Raw genomic sequence first — 22,814 nt, 5'->3', positions numbered from 1 at the left:
GCGTAGCCTCCCTAAGATGCCACATGGCAACATTTGGCTGCCCACTTAAATGCTGCTCAATTACAGGCCCTTTTAAGCAGAACCTGCTAGACTAAAATAACTAAGCAAGGGTCACCTTTGTTACACTTGAAGTCACTCGTATTAGCAACGGATGATCCGCAGTAAGCTGTCGGTTCCAAACCAGGTCATTTTAGCTAAGTTCAGGATCCTCCCACTCCAGCCTTACGAACCATTCCAGTTTTCCACATACCTCCACTGAGTCAAGGATTTTCATTCCTTGACCTCAAGGCTCAGGTTGATGCGGATTACTGTGGCTGGCCTTATTCGCATCCATGGTATTAGCAGCTCAGGCTGATCAGAGTGTTGGTATGCTTGTATATGCACATGGTTTGCAAGCCTAGAACTCCACATGGACAAATTTCCTCTTTAGAATAGCCTTGAGGCCCCCTCTATTTCTCTCACTTGTCACAAGGTTAACTAAGCCATTTGGGAGGATCTCATATAGCTACACACATACAAGACTAGGTTGAGGTTCCTTGAAGCTCAACTTCTAGATAGATCATTGCCTACGGATATTAGAGGAATATCAAGGGTGACACCTTGGCTCGGATGGTCCGAACAGTGATGGGCCAAACCTCTATTTTGTGTGCTTTGGTCAGTGGTCTCTGTGTCGTTGGCTTCATTGCTCCGCGCTGTCTCTTCTCACTGATCCATGCTGCCTTCATGTCGGCTATCTCTTCTCTATCCCGAAGTGTCCTGGGGCTGAATTGTAGGCATAGAAGTTGGTGACATGTCGCTGTGCTCAAATTGTCTCTTGTGGTATTGTCACCTCATGTTGTCGGATTAGCTGCAACAAGGTCTGTACCTTCTCCGTACCTGCTCCTGCTCCTGCTCCCATCCGTACCCGTACGCCTGTACCTCGTGCTCCCGTTCTGCTTCTGCTCCCTGCTCCCCTAGCTGGTTGTAGCAAGCTCTTGAATTAGGAACCCCTAGCTGGGCTGAACCCCCAGCCCAACTAGGGGGTTAGCCAGCCAGGGGGGTAACAGGAGATATGACCAGCAAAGCATGGCCCAGCCTACCTTCCTCCTGTTCAAAAACCCCTTCCACTCCAGCAGCCTCTAGTGACAAAGCCAGATACTCCACAGTGGCAGCCAGGACGCCTTCCCCGTATGCACATATATATGAACGAGGTGGTCTTTTTGACTGACCAATTCTTGGATATCATGAACAAATTTACTTCCTATAGGATTAAGTGAGAGAGCTGAGGATGCAGCTAACGGATGCCATAGCTAGAATTCAAGTCTTGGAAGGACCTGGTAAGAAGGAAGTCATTGACGAGGTTATAAAGTCATGCAATGCTTTCCCCACTACCCCCCAACTAGTCTCTGCAGTCAAGAATCTAGTTCATACTGAAATGCAGACAGCCAAAAGAAGCGACTGTGGAGTTTGATGCAAAGGTCAACAAAGCTGATATTTAGGAAGAGATTAAAGAACATGCAGCTAGAAAGGATAATGCTTTGAAAATCAGAATTGGGAGGCTTTCAGATGGATGGTATAAAGAAGATGAATCTTGTAGTGATACCTTAGCACATGTCCAAACAACCATGCCTACTGTTGACTGGACAGCAGATGCCGATGACAATCCTGACAACCCAGATGATGATGGTGAAGCTCGAGTAGTTCATATTGGTCAACGTAATGGCCATGCTATCATTACGTTCAACTCACGAGACATACGTATAAAAGTTCTGCGACAATCTCACAAGCTGAAAGGGACGAAAATATGGATAGCTGAGGAACTCACCAAGGCTCAACTGAAGGATAAGGCAAAGTAATTAGCAAAGGTTTGGGCTGCCAGGAAGGATGGTAAATGGGCAGTCTACCAGGATGGGATAGCACTCATTAGAGAGTTTAAATCAAAACCAAAAGACTCTCAGTCTTAAACTGATGTAAGGCCAACTATATATATGTGTGTATGTTTTTTTATCTAGGCTACAATATAGGTACTCTCTAAATAAATGGAGCTGCTTTTGCACTCCTTGGGAGCTGCCCTGCGCCCTCCCTAAGCTGATGTACTAGATGGCTTTCATGTTGTCCCATAGACCTCTTCGTCTCCCGTGGACGTTAATAGACTTTCTTTCTTTCTTTTCTTTCTATCTATGTCGCCACATCTCCATCAAATAGAGGCCGACACAGACCTGGTCATCGAAGTGATTAGCTGGCAAAGTGGCCTGAACACTTGTCCCTCCTGAAAGAAACAATGGTATTGTCCTTGGATCTCATAGCAAGCGGGACAAGTACATAGGAAGTGCTCCTCTATGTCCACCTCTGCGAGTGTGCATAGCCTGCAAATCTGCTGCTCTCCAGGTGTGCCTGTGGCTGTCCCTGCCTCGATCCTCAGTTGATGGGACAAGACCCGCATCTGTCCGATGGCAATCCTCAGTGCGTGTGAGACTCATCTATCCTCCTAATACTGGGGCCTGGTAATCACTCCATCCTTTCTCCAGGTGTGCCTGTGGCTGTCGATCCTTAGTTGATGGGACAAGACCTGCATCTGTCTGTCCGATGGCAATCCTCAGTGCGTGTGAGACTCATCTATCCTCCTAATACTGGGGTCTGGTAATCACTCCATCCTTTGATACTCTCAATAAGTGATCATGGTAGAATAGGGTCTTGTTGGGAAAATATTGGTTCCCATCCCAAGACCTTGATGTATAGAGCTAGAGTAGATCCAATCTTATGACACGGTTGATCTCATCTTGTGGGATCGGAGGGAGAAGGCATCCAAGCTATATTGTAAGAAGGGAAGGGGGTCCACCTGAACATCCTAACTGCCAAAGCATGTGCTGCCTGTACTATCTCATGTGAGATTGAGGGCTTTCTTATCTCGTGGGAATCGGGATCCACTCAAGTGGCGTATCCATGCTGTATTGAAAGGAGGGAAGTCTTATGACGAACTCTGCCTGTACTATCTCATGTGAGATTGAGGGCTTACTCTGAATCATCTTGGATCCCATAATCACTTGTAGCCACTCAAATCTCCTCCACTCTGTCCTCGAGAGATCACCCCCGAGGTGCTGCATACATGGCAATCGGCCGCACTAAAGTGTCGAAGAGCCAGCCCTTCATCAGTGGATCCTGAAAAATGTTCCTGGAAACACTGCCTCTCTAGTCGGGCCAAAGCATTCCGTCCCTGTGTGAGTCGTGCCATGGCTTCCTGAGACATTGTGATGATGGGTCCTGTGAAGACCACTCCCAAGTATGTGTAGGACTGCACCATCTCCACTGGCTCACCTTGGAAAGTGAAGCTATGTCGATGAAGCACTGCGTGTGAGGTGTTGAAGAGCAATATGCGTGTCATGAGGTCAGCCAGTATTGATCCTTCGCCTCCCAGGCGGTCTATGAAAGATGTGATCTCATCAATGTAGAGTCCAAAAAGAGTCAGTGAGAGGGGGCAGCCTTGCTTCACCCCTACTGTGCTTTCAACCCAATCTGATAAACTACCTGGAGCACGAACTCTTCCTCTGATAGACTCATATAGACTCATCACACCCCAAATCAAGGTCTTTGGGATTTGCATCTCTTGTAGTCTCCTGATCATGTGGGATCACGGGATGTTGTTGGAAGCCTTTCGAAAGTCTACATAGCAAGCGTAGACTTTCTGGTGTCTAGACTTCGTCTCCTCAATGATAGCCCTCAAAGTGAAGATGTGATCTAGAGTGGAATGTTGTCTTCAGAATTCGGCCTGCCCTAGTGCCTGCTATCCCCGTGCCTATGTATGACTACTGATCTCCCTCTCTAGTACCGCTCCATAGATCTTGGCCAATGTGTGGCCAATCATGAGGGTGCGGTAGTTCCCAGTATCCATGGGGTCTCCTACTTTGTGTATTGGTACAATAGTGGTAGTGCTCCAAGGAAGTGGGAATCCTTGGCATACAGCATGGTTGAGCATTTGTGCTAGAACCGGGGCTAAGACCTCCTGCCCATGTGCAAAGTGCTCAGTCCGTAAGCCCTCCTGATCCTGTGCTTTCTAACTGTGTAGCCGATGGAGTGCAGCCCGTACATTCTGTGTAGTGAACAAGTTGCAGGTAGTAGGCGTGGGCATCAAGGACATGTCCGGTGGTGCTTGCATTGGAACATCATATAGAGAGCATGCATAAGTATGCCACACCCCTAGATCAGTGATGGGAATGGGTGGCTTCCCCTCCAATAGAAGTCCCCATTCAGTGGTCGGGTCTCCTCCTCGAAATGATCTGATAATCTCATCCATCGTTTGTGTGAGGAAGGCCCGTCTCTTACAGTGTGTCAACCATCGGAAGATCCGATGTGCCTCCGTCTAGTAACCCAGGGTGCTCTCCTGTGTGAGGTGGGCTCACACCTCTCTGCACTCGTTGTCAAACCAAGGGTTTTGAGGGACTGGGCCCGTGTGGATCGGGTTGTAGGGAAGGATTGGGTTGTCCTAGGCATGGGTGAGGTCTATATCATCCCCTAGTAGGGCCAGAAGCTCTCTGGATAAGTGACTCCGATACACTGGGTCGAGGGCACGGTCAAAGTGGATCTGGATACGAGCAAGCATGGTAGGAGCCCTCCTTGTAACTGGCGTAGTAGCAGAGATATGGAAGGCGAGGTATGAGTGGTCAGCTCCTAGTTGGGGGGGCGACAATGAGGTCGTGCATCCGCGAGGTAAAAGCTAATGGGCCCAGTAAGTAGTCCATTGTGCTCGTCTCACCCCCATGTGGGAAACAAGTGAGTCCCAGCAAGCCCACCTGTCTATCTCCTGTCCATTCATTGAAGTCCCCTAGAAGAAGGGTGTCTCCCTGCCTAGACATCATGTGTGAAGGCAGGCCTTAAGGGTGAGACAGCCCCCCACGAGCTGTAGGCACACTTTTATGCGCTAGTGGGGGAGGCAAGGGCTAGAGGAGCCCCCATGAGCTGCAGGCGCAGCTATGCGCCAAGAGGGGGGGCGGCTTCTTCACGACAGCAGCTGCAAGGTCGAGGGGACTGCAGCCACTGCCTCCCGGGGGGCCCTTGGAGATGTGTCGAGCTGCCCTAATGGGCCTGGAGCTGGTCGCGCTTGCAGATGGGCTGCAGCAGCAGCAACAGCAGCCCGTGTGGTTGAAAGGGGGCCAGGAGGAGGAGGTAGGGTGAGGCGGGGAGTAGGTAGGTGAGGCGAGGCTAGGCGGGGTGCTAGGACCTAGGCGAGGGGGATGGGAGAGCTAGGGAAAGAGAGAGGCGGGGTAGCAAAGCATGGCGGGGAGTAGGAGCGAGCAGCGTGGCAGGCAGCAAGTGGGTATCATGGCGAACACCAGCACACAGGAGCGAGCAGGGGCAGCCTGCAAGATCCACCTAGGGAAGCGTGCACCTCAAATGATATGCAGAAAACAGCTGTACAATAGTCTTGAAATCAGCACCAAACTACCACGGGAAGCGTGCAATCAACCATACAAATAGCCTAGGGATGCGTGCCTCTTCCGTACAGCCAACAAAAGGGATGTCGGCCTTGGATTCCATGCAACAGTCCATACAATCAATCATTAATGCTTCTGTACAGCCGTACGGAAGCCTTGGAGAAAGAGCCTGAGAGAGAGAGAGAGAGAGAGAGAGAGAGAGAGAGAGAGAGAGAGAGAGAGAGAGAGAGGCTGTACGGAAGCCTTGGAGAAAGAGCTTGAGAGAGAGAGGACCTCAGGATGCATATGGAAAGAGAGAGGAGCCAGCAACATTTAAGAAAACCCATACCTTCATCAAAACCAAGGTGGAAGGGGAGCAAGAGGGTAGGTGTGCATGAGGGGCTGCCACGTGGCCCCCTCATTAATGCTCTAACCCACACAAACCAATGAAACATTGGTTTGTCCCTCACACTTAAGTCCTAACCCTTCTAACCAATGAAGCATTGGTTTTATTGGGCCTAACTTTAAGACCCCTCTAAACCTTGCCTTGCCCCTAGCAAGTAGGCCTAGTGTGTGCACCTAGGGACTTGTGGGAAGTGTCGCTTCCCTTGGGCTAGTTAAGAAGCACCTTCTATTATATGCTTTGAAAACAAAACAAAATCAGCTATTCGTGAGGCACGGAGATTAAACAGAAGTTTCCTGTCCCATCTTGCTATCTTCAGATTGCGAGCAACCAGTGAGGTGGGCTATATAATCAACAAATGAATTGGTCGTGAGATTGTAAAAATTGCATGCACAGTGTGTAGAAGGTAATGTCTTGCCATATGAGGGTGTGCAAATTGGATTTTCTGCCCCCAATCACAAGGCTGCAGCACGCTACCTAGATGTTCTAGGTCATGATGCTAGTAATTGTATCCTCGATGTTGCCTCTGAAAAGCTGGAAGGAGGCTGCTTAGAGGGTGCAGTTTTGTATCTCGCCACTCGCCAAATAAGCAAGAGATACCATCTGTGTGGGAAAAGCATGCCTCCCCTCTGATAGGTAGCATACGATGCCCCAAGTGAACACATGTCGAATGCCCCTCACTTGCGGAAAGAGCACTGCCAAGTCTTTTGTGCCAAGGCATCTCTTGAGTCTTGCTGTACAACAGTGAGCGGTACCATTCCTCCTCATTTGCTCTAACCAATGTCCAATGGGAAATCCACCATGTGCTACCATCTAGAAGGAGACGTGCCTTGTAGAAACTCAACTTTTGGATTCCCTCTTGGAAGCAGCATCCTTCCAACATCCTCTCATATGATAGCTTCCTTAATCTCTTCTCTACATCACATAATGTCAAAAGTGCTATCAATATAACAAGTTGAAAATCATACCAACCCAAACCATAACAGACTTCTGGATGTGTGATCTCATAGGGTTCATACTATATGAGGTTCATCATAGTTTAGTATACTTGGCTGCTTTGAAAGACGAAGGTTGGGCCCTCCTTACTGGGAAGGGCTCCGTGTGATGAGGGTGTGGAGGCATTTTTATGAAGGTTTTATTCGGACCATCGTGCAGTGTCAACTTGTTCATGCAGTCGTGATTATTATTGACCAGATTTGATTTTCACTTCTGTTCATGGACATGATTGGGGTACAAAATAACATTGAAAGAATTTCAAATTAAAGCCATTAGGGAAGTTTAATGGAGTGGGACAACAAATAGCAACATAGAGGGGAATATGAAAAGAAAACAATCTAAACAAACAAATAAACACACAAACACAGACATGCCCCCACCCATGCCCGCATGGACACACGTCTTCTTCTTTTTTTTTTTTTTGTGGGGGGGGGGCGGGGGGCGGGGTGAGGTTTGGAACACTTAAATGTCTTTGGACATAAAAGTGAACGAAGTATCCTCTGCTCTGTCTAGAAGAAGAAAGCACAACGCATGACTTGAGAAGTGTAGGAGGGGTTGCAGCAGACATAAAGTGAAGGCATATTACATTAGACACGGGAAAAGGGGACATGAGGTAGTAGGCAAAGGTATAAGATGGAAAGCGAGAGCTTGTTATCAGCTTCACGATGGGCGTTTGAGCAGGAATGATGTGTGCAGTTGTTTTTTTCTCCATCAAAATGCTTTATGGTGAAATGTGCCCTTGTGAGGGATTCTTTTTTCTCTTTATTGTGATTGTTGCAAATGGCACCGATGATCCTATGGGCTCCCATCCTTGATGTTTGGAACAAATCAATACGGAGGGCTTTGAGGCAGTCATGTGGAGGGTTCTCACCACTTTATGCATGCAGGTTATGGCTTTTCATCATGTTTTCATCGTACCATATCCTCACAGTGAGAGCTATTGTTTTGCGGCAGTCATGTAAAGGGTTCTTACCACTTTATGCATGCAGGTTATGGCTTTTGATCATATTCGCATCGTACCGTATCCTCACAGTGAGAGCTATTTCTTACATCTACCAAGGTCAGGTGCAACGTCCGAGGTTAAAACAGATGACAGGATGGACTCTGAAAATAATGACTTGGCCACTCCTAATCAGCAAGAGGTGCAATCCTCTGTTTTATGTGAATCTACACATGAAGTTCCAAGGGTAGGCGCAGTTGCGAAGGACAGCTCATTTTGCTCCAGGAACAAGAACACCATCACCTCAAGAGAGCAACCTTTTGGTAGAGTTGTTGATCCTGTGGCCACATCATCTTCTGGTCTAGGAGCTGCACATTCTGGGTTGTTGAACAAAAGTGATGCAGTAGATTTGGTTCCAGTTCTACCATGGTTAGAAGTAGATGGCCAAGAGAATGCTATCTTGAGGAAAGCATTAAATAGAAGGATCATGGGGATCGTGATGCTCAAGCCTGGTATTAGAGAGGTATGCACTCAGCTCTCGGGTTTATTTTTATGATTGGGAATAGCACAGGCATCTGAATAGTTCTCTTGCTTTTCTTGAGTAGAATTGGCATATCAGTATTTCGGTTTCACTTGCTTATGCTTTTGAAGCCAGAAGTCTACATAATGGATTTTTAAAAACTAATTCATATAAAAATAATGGTGGATCCTTTAAATAAGTCTGCACGGTGCCCTTGTTTCCGAGGGAAGACTCTGCAGACCTGTCTAACACTTTGTCCCGAACTACTATAAATAGTGCTTGTTCAAAACTGGTGATCAGAGCCTTTTCCATCCACACTCGGACTGAAATCCCTCTCCCTTCTCCCTCTCTCTCTCTCCTGTTTCCAATTTCCTTTCATGCTATTCACTAGGATGGCTATTTGGTTGTGCTCACATTGAGCATTTAACTTGATGATCATGGGCTCAGAAGCAGGCAATGTTCAAATCAGACCATTCTATCTTGGATCTCTCCATGCTCTTTTGGAGGAGAACTGCCACAAGGAGAGACTGTTATGGTACTTTGTATGACCTAGCCCCTACATGACCTGGGGATTTAACCAAGCCACATAAAATCTATGATGTCTTTGTGTAAGCACACCAAGATAGAAGGCTCACATCGGCTGGGGCATACTAGTATGTCCACCTACTCAACAAAAAAATGTTATTCCATTTAATTAGTTGGAGGGGGAGACAAGAGGTGTAAAAGGAGGGGGACAATTAATCTAAGGGGGTAAATGGGAAAATGGAGAGACATTAATGAAGGGGGCTTGATGTCATGTGCTCATTTTTTAAAATTTAAGTTTTTTGGTTCCCTTAAATAACATAATGCTACATATCTAAGTGGTAGGGCTCAGGTGTGTGGAAGAGAAGATTGTTTTATTGAGGGGAACCTCTTCCTTATGAGGAATAAATGTTTTTTTTTTAAAAGTGCATTATCCCCCCCCCCCCCCCCCCCCCCCTTCAAATGGCCATATTGGGAATGGGCTATCTTAGCTTCAGGAGGAGAGCTATATTGGGGATGGACTATCCATTTCCAATGACAGTGCATCCCATGCGTTTGAGAGAGAGATCCTAAGGAACCCTAATTGTAGGGTGTGACCATCTTGGGTGACGCGATGAAAGTGCTCTAGGTAGAACTAGGACTTCTCAATAAAGGTGCACCTCAAGAGGTCATGCCTGATCAAATGGTTAATGTCATGTTTGGAGACTTTGTGGTTTTTGGGCAATCATGGCTGTATTAGAAAGGCAGCGTGTCATCTTGTATGAAATCTAGAGCCCTAAACCATGTGACAACACGAGTGCTCCGAATATGCCTTGTGAAATCAAATAGAAGAGATTTTGTCTCCATGTCTAACAGTGTGCCCAAAAACATTGGCTCTCGAGCATGGATAGGGCTGCATACCCCTCACCCAACATGTGCTCTTGGTTGACCTCAATCTATGTTGGGGCCTCTCAAACTTCACACCAAGGTGATATAGGATGTGTCTACGTTCACTAGTTTTCCATCATTAGAGAGGGAGAACCCTTGAAACCTTTTATCAAGTTTTTCGAAATCCATAATTTATTTATTTTTTAGACACGTTTAAAAAGAGTTTGCTATTCACACAATGTTTGGAGTGTCTAATGGGCTTGCAACGTGTCATGAGTAGCTGAAAGAAGGACCACATTATTGACATAGAGCAAGATTTGCACTAGAGGCCCTTGGAGTGTGTATCACACCTCGCCATGCTCCAATGTGTAACCTCAAAATTATCAGGGAAGAGCACAATTTTCTCAGGCTTGTGCACCAAAGAGGTCTTGAGGGGAGCCATGACCAGTGAGCATTTAGGAGATAATAGGCATACCTGTCATTTTTTGCCTTCTTTGCCCTGGCACTAAAGTTGAGCCTAGTCGAGTGCACAAGTTTCTGTGCCAGCCTCCATTTTTAGGGAGATTTGATGATCTGTGTCGTCTCGGGCTTGTGCACCAAGCATGTCCAAGGGGAAGCCATGCTGACAACCTGTGTGGGCATTCAAAAGGCGATGGGTGTTGCAAACCCCCCTTACCTTCTTTGGCGCCAAATTAACTCAAGCTTGGTGAAGGTATTTTAGCTATCCCCAATTCGTTTGCACTTTACATGGGATATGTTTTCTTTTGTTATCTTTTGTACTAAGTGGAAGAAGCACGTAGGCTTGTTTGACCACTTTATGTACTTTTTATGTCATAGAGCATATTTGGTCTAGACATTAATAGAACCTCTCTCATGATTGGATATCTCTACTGAGTTACGGAATTTGGGATTGGCCTTATCCGCAATCATGTAATTAGTAGTTAAGGGTGATTAGAGGTGTTGGTATGCCTGTACTTGCTGATGGTTTGCAAGTCTGGGACTCCACATGGATAGATTACCCCTATAACCGGCCTTCAGTTTCCTAAAGGGCAGTAGACCATAACTATCATTGCATATTCATTATTCACAGCGGCATTGCATCATTTCCAACCACTTAACTTTAAACAATGCCACTTAGAAACAAATTGAGAAATAATTGGATGGAGACTAGAGTGCCCCTGCTCAATGAAACCAAGTACAAAACACCACATTGGCCCCAAAATCTTGGTGCCCCTTCCGGTATTTATTTATTTCTTTAAGAATGAGATTTGTACATACAACAAGGGCTCACCCTTGTGCTCTGTCCCATGAGCAATTCCACTGTCCAAACCAAACCTTGGGCTATAACCTGCATTCCATCCTAGTGCACACCCACTAGTACCCGAGTGCCAAGGCGAACCTAAGGCATTCACCATTTGTCCATGACCAACTGTAAAGGTGTCCAAGCATTCCACCAAGAGTGTAACCAATTGTTAGTGACAAGGCATGTCACGAGGGCGTGAAATTCTAAGTACTTTAATGTACTACAAGACCGTGACAACTTTGGTTTTAAAAGTCCAAGCATGGGCTTAATAATGTGTAATTAAACGCGGCATGGTGCCTAGCACATAAGCGTAATTAATCCCTAGGCCCAAAGGCATTCCAAGGAATTAAAAGAGTGGTTGTTGGGAAATGATGACGTGGCATTTTTAATGGGCCCCCTAGAGGGCCATGTACCTTTAGTGGCCCCCCTAGAGTTCGAGGTGGCTCTAGTGCCTTCTGCATGCTCCTTTGCCATTCCTGGGCCTTCTAAACTTCACATGTGTGGTTTTCTCTCTCATCTTCTCCCTTTGTTGAGATTTTGGACTGGTTTTTCAGCCTCCTTCAGCTGAATTCCGTTTTTCTTCATAACTCCTCACTCGTTTGGATTCCTCAACTTCCGTTTGGCCCGATGGCTTCCCCTCTGCCTCCCCTTCGCAGTGATATGCTTTTCCCTCCGTGCGTTTGGTAAAATGGGTAGAGCTGAGCACTTCTTTTGCTGGTCGAATTTGCAAAAGTGGCTTTTTCTAGACCTTTTTGCTTCTACCGCCTCCTGGGCCTCTCCTCTTGCAAAGCTACAGCTTTCTGTTGAATTTCGAGTGGTCCCACGTGCTGGGTGACTGGTTTTTCTCAGTTTTGGAGGACTTTTCGGCGATGAAACTTCTCCAAAACCTTCTCAAAGCATTTCTGTCTGAAGCACGCTTCTTTTGAGCCCAAGAACTCCCACTTCTTCGTGACAGAAGTGCTTCTTTTCACATTTTTCAGTGGAATTCTTGCTGGTCGGCTCTTGTAAATGCTCTTTCTTCATGCCTTTGCACTCCTCTTTGGCTGAGAATGCAATTAGGCATTGGCTACTACGTCCTCTTGGCGATTGAGGACTTGGTTCGAGTTTTCAGGGCTTGGTGAGTTGTGATTTTGCTGCTGCAATTTCTTTTTGCCATAAGCTATTGGTTGGCCTCCTGTGCCGCCTCTTTCTTGGCTCACAAGTGCCCAGGCAGTGCTACACGAGTCATTCTTTGGTTGGGTACTTTGCTGATTTTATTTTGGAGCTTTGAAAAGCTTTGTGAATGCCATCTGGAAACCACTCAAAGAGAGTGCAGCTGGGGTGCAGTGTGATTGCATGTAGATAGCCAATGGAATTGCACTCGGAAAAGAGAATGCCTTTGGGTTAAGCCTATGGGTTAAGTGCACTTATGTGATGGTGTTCTATGCTTGAAAGCCTTGCGAAGGCTTAGTGAATTGGGGCTACGTGCTCAGTTGCGGGGAAGGTCTCCCAGATGCAACTAGTAATCATTTCACTGTGAAATATAAAGAAATTGTGAACAAATGGGTAAATGCCAAATGGTGATCATGCAATGGTTAATGGTTGTGATATATTCTTTGTGAGCTGTAAATAAGTGTTGAAGTGATTAAAGGTTTAGTTCCACTGCCCTCTGAGTGATTAGAGGATGGTTTCATTGGCTCCATTGCCGGGATACCACACACTCTTTCTCAAGAGGTGGGCCTCGGTAGTTTGGTGGAAGGATATCTTTGCTGCACTTTTTGACAGCTGAATATTACAACCATAAACATGGTGAGTACCCATGAGCAAGAGAGCTCCACAACTCCTCAAAGGAGAAGGCAGGAAAGCCTTAATGATCCAGCTAGTGTACAGCTGCAGGGAGCACAACAAATGTCTTTTGAGCAGGCCACACATGAAGCTACAACTGAGCTCAACGGTGATACTAGTTCTAGCAGTGAGTCAGATGATGCTACTATGTTGAATACACAGCTTGCAAGTGGAGTGACTGCTTTGACTGGCTCAAAATTTGGCTCAGATTGTGCAAACAAATGCGAAGAAGAAGAAGAAATCAAGAAAGCACAAGCACGGAAAGAGTGAGTACACACATGCATCAGCTTCTCATGGCGGACATCACACTCATGCATCAGTTTCCTATGAGGGACAGCCATCAAAAATGACTCAGAAAGTGACTTCCAAGAGAGAGGAATCACCCAAAAGAGCACTTGAGAAAGAGGTACAAAAAAGTACAGCCAGTGCAACAGTATGAGCAGCCAGCACAAGGCCTTGGTTTGGGTACTTCTACTCCTCAAAATAATAATGTGCAGTCCATAAATGTGGCTCAACCACCTCAGCCATATTTGAGGCAGCAACCTGAATATTTTGGTACAGATTCTATCTTTGATCAGCCACAGCATATGCTCCCATGCCTAATGTTCAGCCAAGCATGGCTCTCCCTAGTGAAGGGAATGCTGCAAATATACAGCCATCTTTGGGAGAGCCAATATCAAATGTATATAAAGAATTTAAGGATGGTGGTTCTCATGTCAAGTTTCAGACATATAATGGAGTACAAGACAGGTACAAAGCCCTCACATTCCTTCAACAGTTTGATGCTGCATTTCTTGGGGGTTTGTTTACAGAAGCATCCAAGATGAGGAAGGTTGCCACATTTTCCAAAGGCAATGCACTTAAGTGGTACACCAACCTTATGCTTCATGGAGATGCACCTGCTACTTGGCTGGAATTTAAGCAAGTGTTCTCTTCTACTTGGCTTACTCCAACTTTTGAAGTTGAAGTACTTTCACACTGGCATGACTTATCATACAAACTTTGCAAGAATCTTGATGATTACACCAAGAGGTTTTGGGATGTTTTGTTGCCATTGAGCTCTTACAGGCATGTTTCTTTGAAAGAGCAAATAGAGAGGTACTGTTGTGGATTGCCTAGTGAGCTACGTGATTATTGCATCAAAACCAAGGTGGGTTCTATGACTCAATTAATTGAGAATGCAAGGACAGCATATGCATGGATGCAGGAGAAGAATTTGGGCTTTATGGACAGCAAGAAAGAAGACAACAAATGGGCTGCCAAACACCAGGATAAGGACATTAAATCTGAAAATAAAAATTATGGCAAACGACCGTTTCAAAAGGGAGGAAAAGCCCAATTCAAAGCTGGTCAAAGGCGTGGACAGCCTAATAAACAGCCCCGTACCAAGTTATCTGATGAAGAGAAAAAGTCACTCATGGAGCAAAACAAATGTTTTATATGCAAAGGAGAGGGGCACCGCTCTTATGATTGCCCATCCAAGAAAAGAGACAGGTCAGATGATGATAAGAATGGTGATAAACAGGTTGATCGGAAGGGCAAAAGGCCTAAACCTTCTGCAGGACTTCTTCCAGATGTGATTGGGAGTTTGCCACATGCACATGATGAAGAGGAAACGAAAAAAGACTGAGATGTGCAGAGCATGGGGAAAAATCAGAAATCAGAATTGTTTGTTTTTCTTTGATTTTGGGGCAAAGGCGAATTTCATAACTCCTGATATGGCAGGAAGGCTTGGCATCAAGCGTGAGGAAATGGGGCCATCCGGCATGTGTGATATGGCCAACCCTGAACTCAACACACGTGTCACTCCTATCATTGGCAAGTTGAGGATGCATATCCAGGGATATCAGGATGTAAAGGACTTCTACATTGCGCCTTTGCCAAAGTGCGATGCTTTGCTTGGGATGCCTTGGATGTACAGGGTGGGGGCTGATGTGCAGATGAGAAACAAGAAGATTTCTTTAACTCATAGAGGCAAAAATCATGTACTTGATGTAAAGTTGAAAGGGGAGTCCATCCCTGTAGTTTCAGCTTCTTGTATTTCCAATGTAATAGAGCGTCATATTTCGGCGTACTTGATTTTTGTCAAAGAGGACAGCCAACCAGTTCAAGAAGGCTCTACTCTTTCTGCTTTAGATAGAGAAAGGGCTGCTTTTGTTTCAGATTTTCAGGATTGTTTCTCAGATGCACTTCCTCAAGAATTACCTCCCAAGAGGCCCAAGGATCATCAAATTGATATAATTCCAGGAAGCTCACCACCTAATATACCTCCCTATCGTGTCAGTAAGGCACAACATGAAGAGATAATGTCACAAGTGAAGGAACTCTTGGAAAAGGAATTAATACAGCCAAGTAATTCTCCTTATTGTTCCCCTGTGTTGCTTGTGCAAAAGAAGGATGGCAGTTGGAGAATGTGTATTGATCATAGGGCTTTGAATAAAGTCACAATTAAGAACCGTTTTCCAATTGCACGCATTGATGATATATTGGATCGGTTGGAAGGTTCCTCAATGTTCAGTCGTATTGACCTTAAAAGTGGATACCATCAGATAGGGATACGGCCTGAAGATGTCTACAAGACTGCCTTCCGCACTTCATTTGGCTTATATGAGTTCCTTGTGATGCCTTTTGGTTTGATTAATGCAACTGCCACTTTCAATAGAATGATAGACATAATTTTTAGAGCACACAGAAAGTTTGTGGGCACTTTCTTCGATGACATCATTGTGTTCTCTAAAAATGAGCAAGAGCACAGGGAACACCTCACTATTGTGTTTCAAGAGTTGAAAAGACACAAGCTATTAATAAACACCAAGAAAAGTGAGTTCTTTATGCATGAGATTCATTTTCTCGGTCATATAGTGTCAAAGGATGGAGTCAAGATGGATCCTGCAAAAGTTGAGGCCATAAGGAGTTGGTCAATTTTGAAAAAATCTGCATGAAGTCAGAAGCTTTCTTGGGTTGTGTTCATACTATCGGAGGTTTATAAAGTACTTTGCAGAAATTGCTTCTCCCTTGCATGCTTTACAAAAGAAAGCTGAACCGTTTCGGTGGGGACCAAAGGAAAATGCAGCTTTTGAAGAGCGGAAGCAAAAGTTGTGTTCTGAACCCGTTATTATCTTGCCAGATCTTGCAAAACCCTTTGCTGTAACTTGTGATGCATGTGGGAACAGCATAGGAGGCACTTTGATGCTGGATGGCAGAGTGGTTGCATATGAGAGTAGAGTTCTCAAAGATGCTGAATTGTACTTGCAGATATACGAGAAGGAAATGTTAGCAGTGATACATGCTTTGACCACAGTTGATAGAGATCCGAGGATGACCAGCCTCTTTTGGAGAGAGCTGTTTGAAAATATGGGCATTACGCTGAATTTTTCGTCATCTTTTCACCCTCAGTCTGAGCAGGAAAACTCTACCATCTTGGATATGTTTAAACGCTATGTCTCAGACCACAAAAGCAAATGGGAGCATTATTTGCCTTTGCTGGAATATGCTTACAATAATACGGTGCACACATCCACAGGTAAAGCACCTTTTGAAATAGTGGAAGGTGCTAGGAAGATATCTCCCATTTTGCATACAAAAGAGAAAATCTTCGAAGCTGATCGTTTTGTGGAAAGCCTTGAAGAGGCTTACAAGAAGATGAAATATGCCTTGCAAAGAAGTCAGGACAAGCAGAAAAGAGCAGCATATAAGCACCGCAGGGAGTTGGTATTCACAGAAGGTGATTCGGTTTTGCTGCGTTTTCAAAAGGCAAGGCTGAAAAATAAGAAAGGCAATGAAAGGTTGTACACAAAGCTGAACATGCGTTACTATGGTCCTTTCCAGGTTTCTGAAAAGATAAACGAGGTAGCTTACAGGCTGAAGTTGCCTCCGCATTGGAAGATACATAATGCCTTTCATGTGAGCTTAGTAAAGCAATATCATGGAGATATTCCCGAGGATTTACCTAATGAGGTGCAGCCTGAAGTGGAAGAACATGATGAACTTTTGGTCCCAGAGCAGATTCTGGCACACAGAGATAGAAAGCTCAAGGGTAAAGTTATCCGTCGCTACTTGGTAAAATTTCAAAATTACCCATCACTTGATGCGAAATGGATGGAGGAAGGTGAATTGGCAGATTCACCTGGGATATTGCAGCTTTACCTTGATGCTTTCCAATTAGAGCCGACTGCGGTCCAGGCTCCTACAGGTAGTTCAACAGAGCGAGCGCCTAGAGCATTACCTAGCGTTCGAGAGGGGGGTAGCACCTCCACTCCCTCAGTACAGATGGGCTCACCGTAATTTCATGAGGTCGCTTGATGACACTGTATGTTTCGTCCGAGATACTGAGCTGACAGTATTTCTGCTGTAAGACTTCATGATATTGATGCATCTTGACTATTGATCGCCGAGGATCACATAGCATGCCTCTCCTAGCCATATTTTCACTGTCTCTGTATACTATAGTTGCGGCTTTCTTGTATACTCTTTTATGCTATATTTCATGCTCACTCCTGTGTTTTTGCTGCAGCAGGCTGAAAAATGCACCGAAAAACAGTTCCCTTCGCAAGAGTTGCTCCAAAGTGCGGTCTTCTCACGACAAAATGAGGTTTTTTGCGACATAAGTGCTTGGAAAGGTCTCAAACACTCGTGGGAGTGTGAAAACCAGCAAGAATGAGAGCTCCAGAGGCTGCCAAACAGCTTGGGAAAGCTGTCAATGGCTGAGGGAATGGATTCCCGACCTACTCTGATACCACTGTTGGGTGTTGGAAGCAATGGAAGCTCAAAAATGGAAGCACAATGGAGAAAAACGAAATGTTGTAATAGATTGCTGCAAAACTGAAGTGTGGAGGCTCAAGGGAGAGCCAACATAACAAAACCCTAGGGCTAACTGCCCTAACTAGACTAAGTGTCCTAATTGACCTAGATGGTACATAAACTAATTGTACCAATAGTCCTAACTGACTATAACTAGGCCTACAACACTCATACCAAGGTATAAGTGGCATCTATGAATAGCCCATGAGATAGCCTACAACCCCATTGAGCCTCAGCAGATGAATCCCTACAAAATTGACATCAAAAAGTGCAAGGAGATGCTGGTGATTCCACCTGAGGAGAGGGATATCTATGCCATGTTGTATGAGGAGATCGCGGCTTCATCTCACCGCACCCGATCCTCCCAGGCAACTGGTGCCAGTACTTCGATTGCACTTGCATCTCATGAGGATGCTTTTTATGAGTTTTCTGGGAGTTCCAGTAGCAGTGAGGAGGAGGTTGATGAGGACATGGATGTGGTTGAGGAGGAAGATGTTGACATTGATGATGAGGCTTTGTGACTTTGTCACTTATTATTGATAGACAGTACTTTGGATTCCATTTGTAGTTTGACCTTTTTACCTTCATGGTCCATGTAGTTCTTGGGAGGTTCATTGATGACTCTAGTTTTTATTATTATCAGTATTCAGTATGTATGATCAGTATGATCAGAATTCAATATGTATGATCATTCAGTATGTATGTGTGAAGATGATCATTGAGTACTCTAGTATGTATGATCATTGATGAGTAGCTTTTTGTATGATCAGGATTCAGTATGTATGGTACTTATACTTGATATGTATGTATTTTGTATCATGTTTGCACTATGGAGTCACTTACAATCTTTATTTACACATTTTTGTATATGGCATGATGCATACCCTAGGTATAAATGCACATATTTTCACATTCCGAATGAAACCCGTTTCATTCATTTTTCGAAACCCGTTTCAAATGTATGAAACTCGTTTGAAACCTCCCGTTTCTGAAACTCCTGGCAACTATGGGAAAGAGGGAGAGAGAGAGGGTAGGCTAGGAAGAGAGGAAGTGATACTGAAAAGGAGACATAATGAAATGGAAATGAAATGACTAGAGCAATGAACAAAAATGAGAGTACTCACATGTAGACCAAAGAGCTTGTAGCTTGATACTTAATTCATCTGACACTAGACAAGTACAACTCTTATATAAGAGCGCACACACACATATGAACACCTATTTATATGGGATAACTCCCAATATGACATGTGGCATCCATAGGACACACTAGACTAGAACTCACACTAGAACACACATTTTTGACTCACTTTGGCTTCATATTCCAACACCCCTCCATGAAGGCAAGGTGAGAGACTACTGGAATGGAACCAAGAACGGAACATGACAATGATGGTCTAAGGTGAGGGACTGATGGAATGAAACCAAGAACAGAACATGACAATGACGGTCATCAAACTGTGCACCCTATGTAACTCAGAGGCTAAAGTCTGAGCGTGTTCAGAGGTTGATCCAAGCACTCTCATGGCTTGAGACTCAACATGCTCAAAGGCTCACACGTATGGGCTATGTCCTTTTGTAGTGACCTCACGCACATAAGATGATGAATCTGGGGGAAAGTAGCACATCGGGATGAAGATCGGTCGTGCATCTGGTAGCTGGACTTGAATCCACATTTTTCGTGCATGCTCCTCTCTCTGTACCATGGGTATGAGTGGTCTCAGGTGTGATCTGGAAAGACAGCCATACCCCTAGGACCTCATACTCCACTCTCTCTCCTCAGCTCCCTCCTATGAGCTGACTCTTATGTGTATTCTATCACAGTGGGCAGCCCTCTCTCTAGGCTCTCAATATCTCTATTAGTGTATGTCTCCAAGAACCCTCCCAGATCGGACTAGAGTGTGCCGTTACAGTTCCTTACTGCCGTTTTCAGTCCAATGTGTGTACTCCTCCCATGGGCTCAACACCGTCATAACTCCCCATCTTCCTTCTCTTCCTTGTCTCCTCTCCTCGAATGATCACCATACCATCTCTGTATCCAGCTCATTTCCGTGCTTCTCTTGCAACCATTACGCGTACCATAACCTCCCTCCAGTGTTCTTGCTGAAGGAGGGTGAGAACATCATGTAAGTAGATTCGGGTTCCTTTCAAGGCCGCCCTTATGCTCATGAGAGTCTTCCTGTCCATAGCTGTCCGGAGCTTCATCACTAGTGGCCGGAGCTTCATCACTAGAGGCTTTGTAGGTGCCTCGGGCTTGCCCACTCTCCAAGCTGTCTCACATGTAAGGTTCACACCCATTTTAGTGAACAAGGCCTTGCATCTGCCATAGGAGTGACTCCCATTGTGAGACCTCGAACCAGAACATTTAAAGCCTTGCTGTTCCTACTTTTATTCTCCTCGAAAGCATATGAAGTAATCTCTTTCTTGGAGGCAACTGTGCCTTTCTTGACCACATCTTTCCATTCTAGGATTGCAGCCTCTCCATTCGTGTTTGTGTGTATTCAGTGTGTTTACCTTGCATGGTGGCCTGCAAGGATGCCATGTCTTTTCTGAGTTTTTCATTCTCAGATTTCAGCTCTTCCAGTGCTTTGTGTGATCCTTCCAGAGCTCCTTGTGCATCTCTCAATTGTTGTAGCTCGGTTCCCATAGTTTGCATTTGATCCTTGATGCTGGTCTTTTCTGATTCCCATCTTCTCCCACTCCTCCTTGTTCTTCTCCTTCCGCCATTCCTCTTGCATAAGTCCACTTTGTTTCTTGAACTTAGCCATTGTCTTATCTACATGTGCCTTTTCATTTAACAATCCCACATTGGTGGCTCCCAAGCCCTCCACCTCAATCAACACAAGGCAACTCTTGTCAAAGTGAGAGATCACATCTGAGATCCCACCTTTAGGCGGCACTCCTGTTGTGAAGGCATTTATAGCAGCTTCCAAAGCTTGCTTTCCCCATGTATCGTCTGTACAACCTCGTGTAGGCATTTCAGCAAATATTTCTGTAGAACCCTGTTGCTTTCGAATGCAAAGAAATGAAGAGATTCCTCACATTTGTGTGTGTGTTTATGTCCCAGGATGATCTTCAATCATACAGGTAGTCTTTTCTTCCCCTTTCATCGGTACGTTGCAAGGAAATACTGCTGGGATCCCCTCTTTCTGCACTTTCTTGATTTCTGCCCCAACTTTTTCTTGATTTCTTGCAGGCCCAAGGATGGTTGGAGCAGAGGTGGGGTGTTTGATGAGAGAGAGAGAGAGAGAGAATTAAAATCTTCAAAGACTGAAGCATGTGTGAGGCTTAAAAAGCTAGATACAATGAGCTGAATGGATGGAACCACTAAACGCCAAAAGCTATAGGAAGCATTCCCTCAAAAACATCATCTGAAGAAGCTGGAAGAGTTCAGCATGTGTATGTGTAGAATTCTCTGAAAAGATAACATCTCTACTCACAAAAATCTTGCGAGAGGCAGGATTGTAGAGACGATAGCCTTTGCTTTGTGTACTATACCCAACGAAGATACACTTGAGTGCCTTATTTGACAACTTATGTCGAAACCCCACAGGCACGTGGGCATATGCAACACAACCAAAATTTTTGAAGTGATCCATTAAAGGCTTTCTCCCATGCCAAGCCTCATAGGGAGTGATTGTCTTCAAAGCCTTTGTGGGAGCTCAATTCAAAACATAATTGGCACACATTAGGCCTTCGAGCCAAAATCTGTGAGGCAACTTCTTACTAGTAAGCATGCATCTACCCATCTCCATGAGAGTACGATTCTTCCGCTCAACTTTGTGAGGTGTAAGCCTCACTGTAAGCTGATGTGTGATGCCTTTCTCCTTCAAAAATGCCTCAAATTCATGAGACATATACTCCCTCTCTTTGTCAGTGCGAAGTGTCTGTACCTTGAGTCATATCTCATTTTCAACCATGGCCACAAAATGTTTGAAATGTATAAACACATCTGATTTTTTCTTTAGACCATAGACCCAAGTATAGTTGGTGTAGTCATCTATGAATGTAACATAATAGAGATAACTAAAAAGCAGGTGTCCTCATGGGAACGTAGACATCATTGTGTATGAGCTGTAATTTGCGAGCGCCGAGTAGCTCTTACTACACCATCCTTTTTAAAAGGAAATCTATGCATCTTGCCAAGGTTGCATCCCTCACATGCATGAGGAGGAGGTGACTACAAAGAAGGCAATGCATCAACCATAGCATGCTTCTGAAGTGTCATCAAGCTGCCATAGCTCATGTGCCCATATCTGGCATGCCATAACTCCACATTCTGCATCGCAGCAATGGGAGTGCTCAGTGAAAGTGCAAGATCAGATCTCTTCTTATAAATGTCAAGTTAAAAAAGACCCCGATACAGAGTACTAGACAACATCAAAGCATAGTCGTTCTCTTTGTCTTGGACTGCACACTTAGCATCATCGAATATGACCTAAAATCCTCCTCGATTGAGAGAGGACACTCAAAGTAAATTCTCCTTTATACCTAGCACATAAAGAACATCACTAATCCTGAAATCTACTCCATCTGTGGAGGGTATGATGTCACCCACTCCACACAATGAATAAGAAGAATTGTTTGCACACGCCACCTTCTTTTTAGCGGGTGGTGCATGCAGAGATGCAAAAAGACTCTTCCTTGAAGTGATGTGCTTGGAAGCACCTCTATTAAAATACCAAGTGTTCAATGTCTCATTGACACTGAAAGAGCATGCATCCTTTGAAGGGTCATAGCTGCAAGTCAAGAAAGCATACAGGTCATCCTTAAGAGTCGTTGTAGTATCTGGACTAGCTGTGAGAGGGACTAGCTGTGAGAGAATGGTGAGTGAGAGAGAGTGAGAGCTGAAAGCTGAGTTGCAATAGAAGAGTGTGAAGAGTACAACTCAATGAGTGAGAGATAAGGTTTTGTCCTAGCGACAAAACCTTAGTAGTCACTAACCATAGTTAGTGAACTAACTGCGGTTAGGGGGAAAAACATGAAACAGTGGATTCTTTGCCACTGCAATGGCACTCTGACTATCAGTGAGAATTGGAGAAGGACCCTCCAAAGACAGATGAAGATCAGCAAATAGACGTGGCAGCCAGACACATTCAACTGTTGCTGTGAAAGCTGCCCTGTACTCAGCTTCACATGATGAGGTAGCCACTGTAGATTGTTTCTTGCTCAGCCAAAAAATGCAAGATTTACCCAAAAAGAAACAATTGCCACTAGTGGACTGCCTAGTGTCATAATCACTAGCCCAATCT

At 45.0% G+C, this 22,814-nt stretch overlaps 1 protein-coding gene across 1 annotated transcript in view; it reads left to right on the top strand.

The window, feature by feature from the left end:
• Positions 1-22,814, top strand: part of LOC147899512 (B-block binding subunit of TFIIIC) — a 131,156-nt gene that overhangs the window by 83,905 nt on the left and 24,437 nt on the right. Inside the window, exon 15 of the mRNA XM_087377855.1 lies at positions 7,776-8,249. Within this exon, the coding sequence (XP_087233981.1) occupies positions 7,776-8,249 (474 nt within the window). The remainder of the gene's footprint in view (positions 1-7,775; positions 8,250-22,814) is intronic.

The sequence above is a fragment of the Dipteris shenzhenensis genome, chromosome 8, assembly GCF_047967505.1.
Source record: "Dipteris shenzhenensis isolate YYH24624 ecotype China chromosome 8, Dip_SZ_1.0, whole genome shotgun sequence".
Lineage (NCBI taxonomy): Eukaryota > Viridiplantae > Streptophyta > Polypodiopsida > Gleicheniales > Dipteridaceae > Dipteris > Dipteris shenzhenensis.
This window is presented reverse-complemented; position numbering and strand designations above follow the sequence as displayed.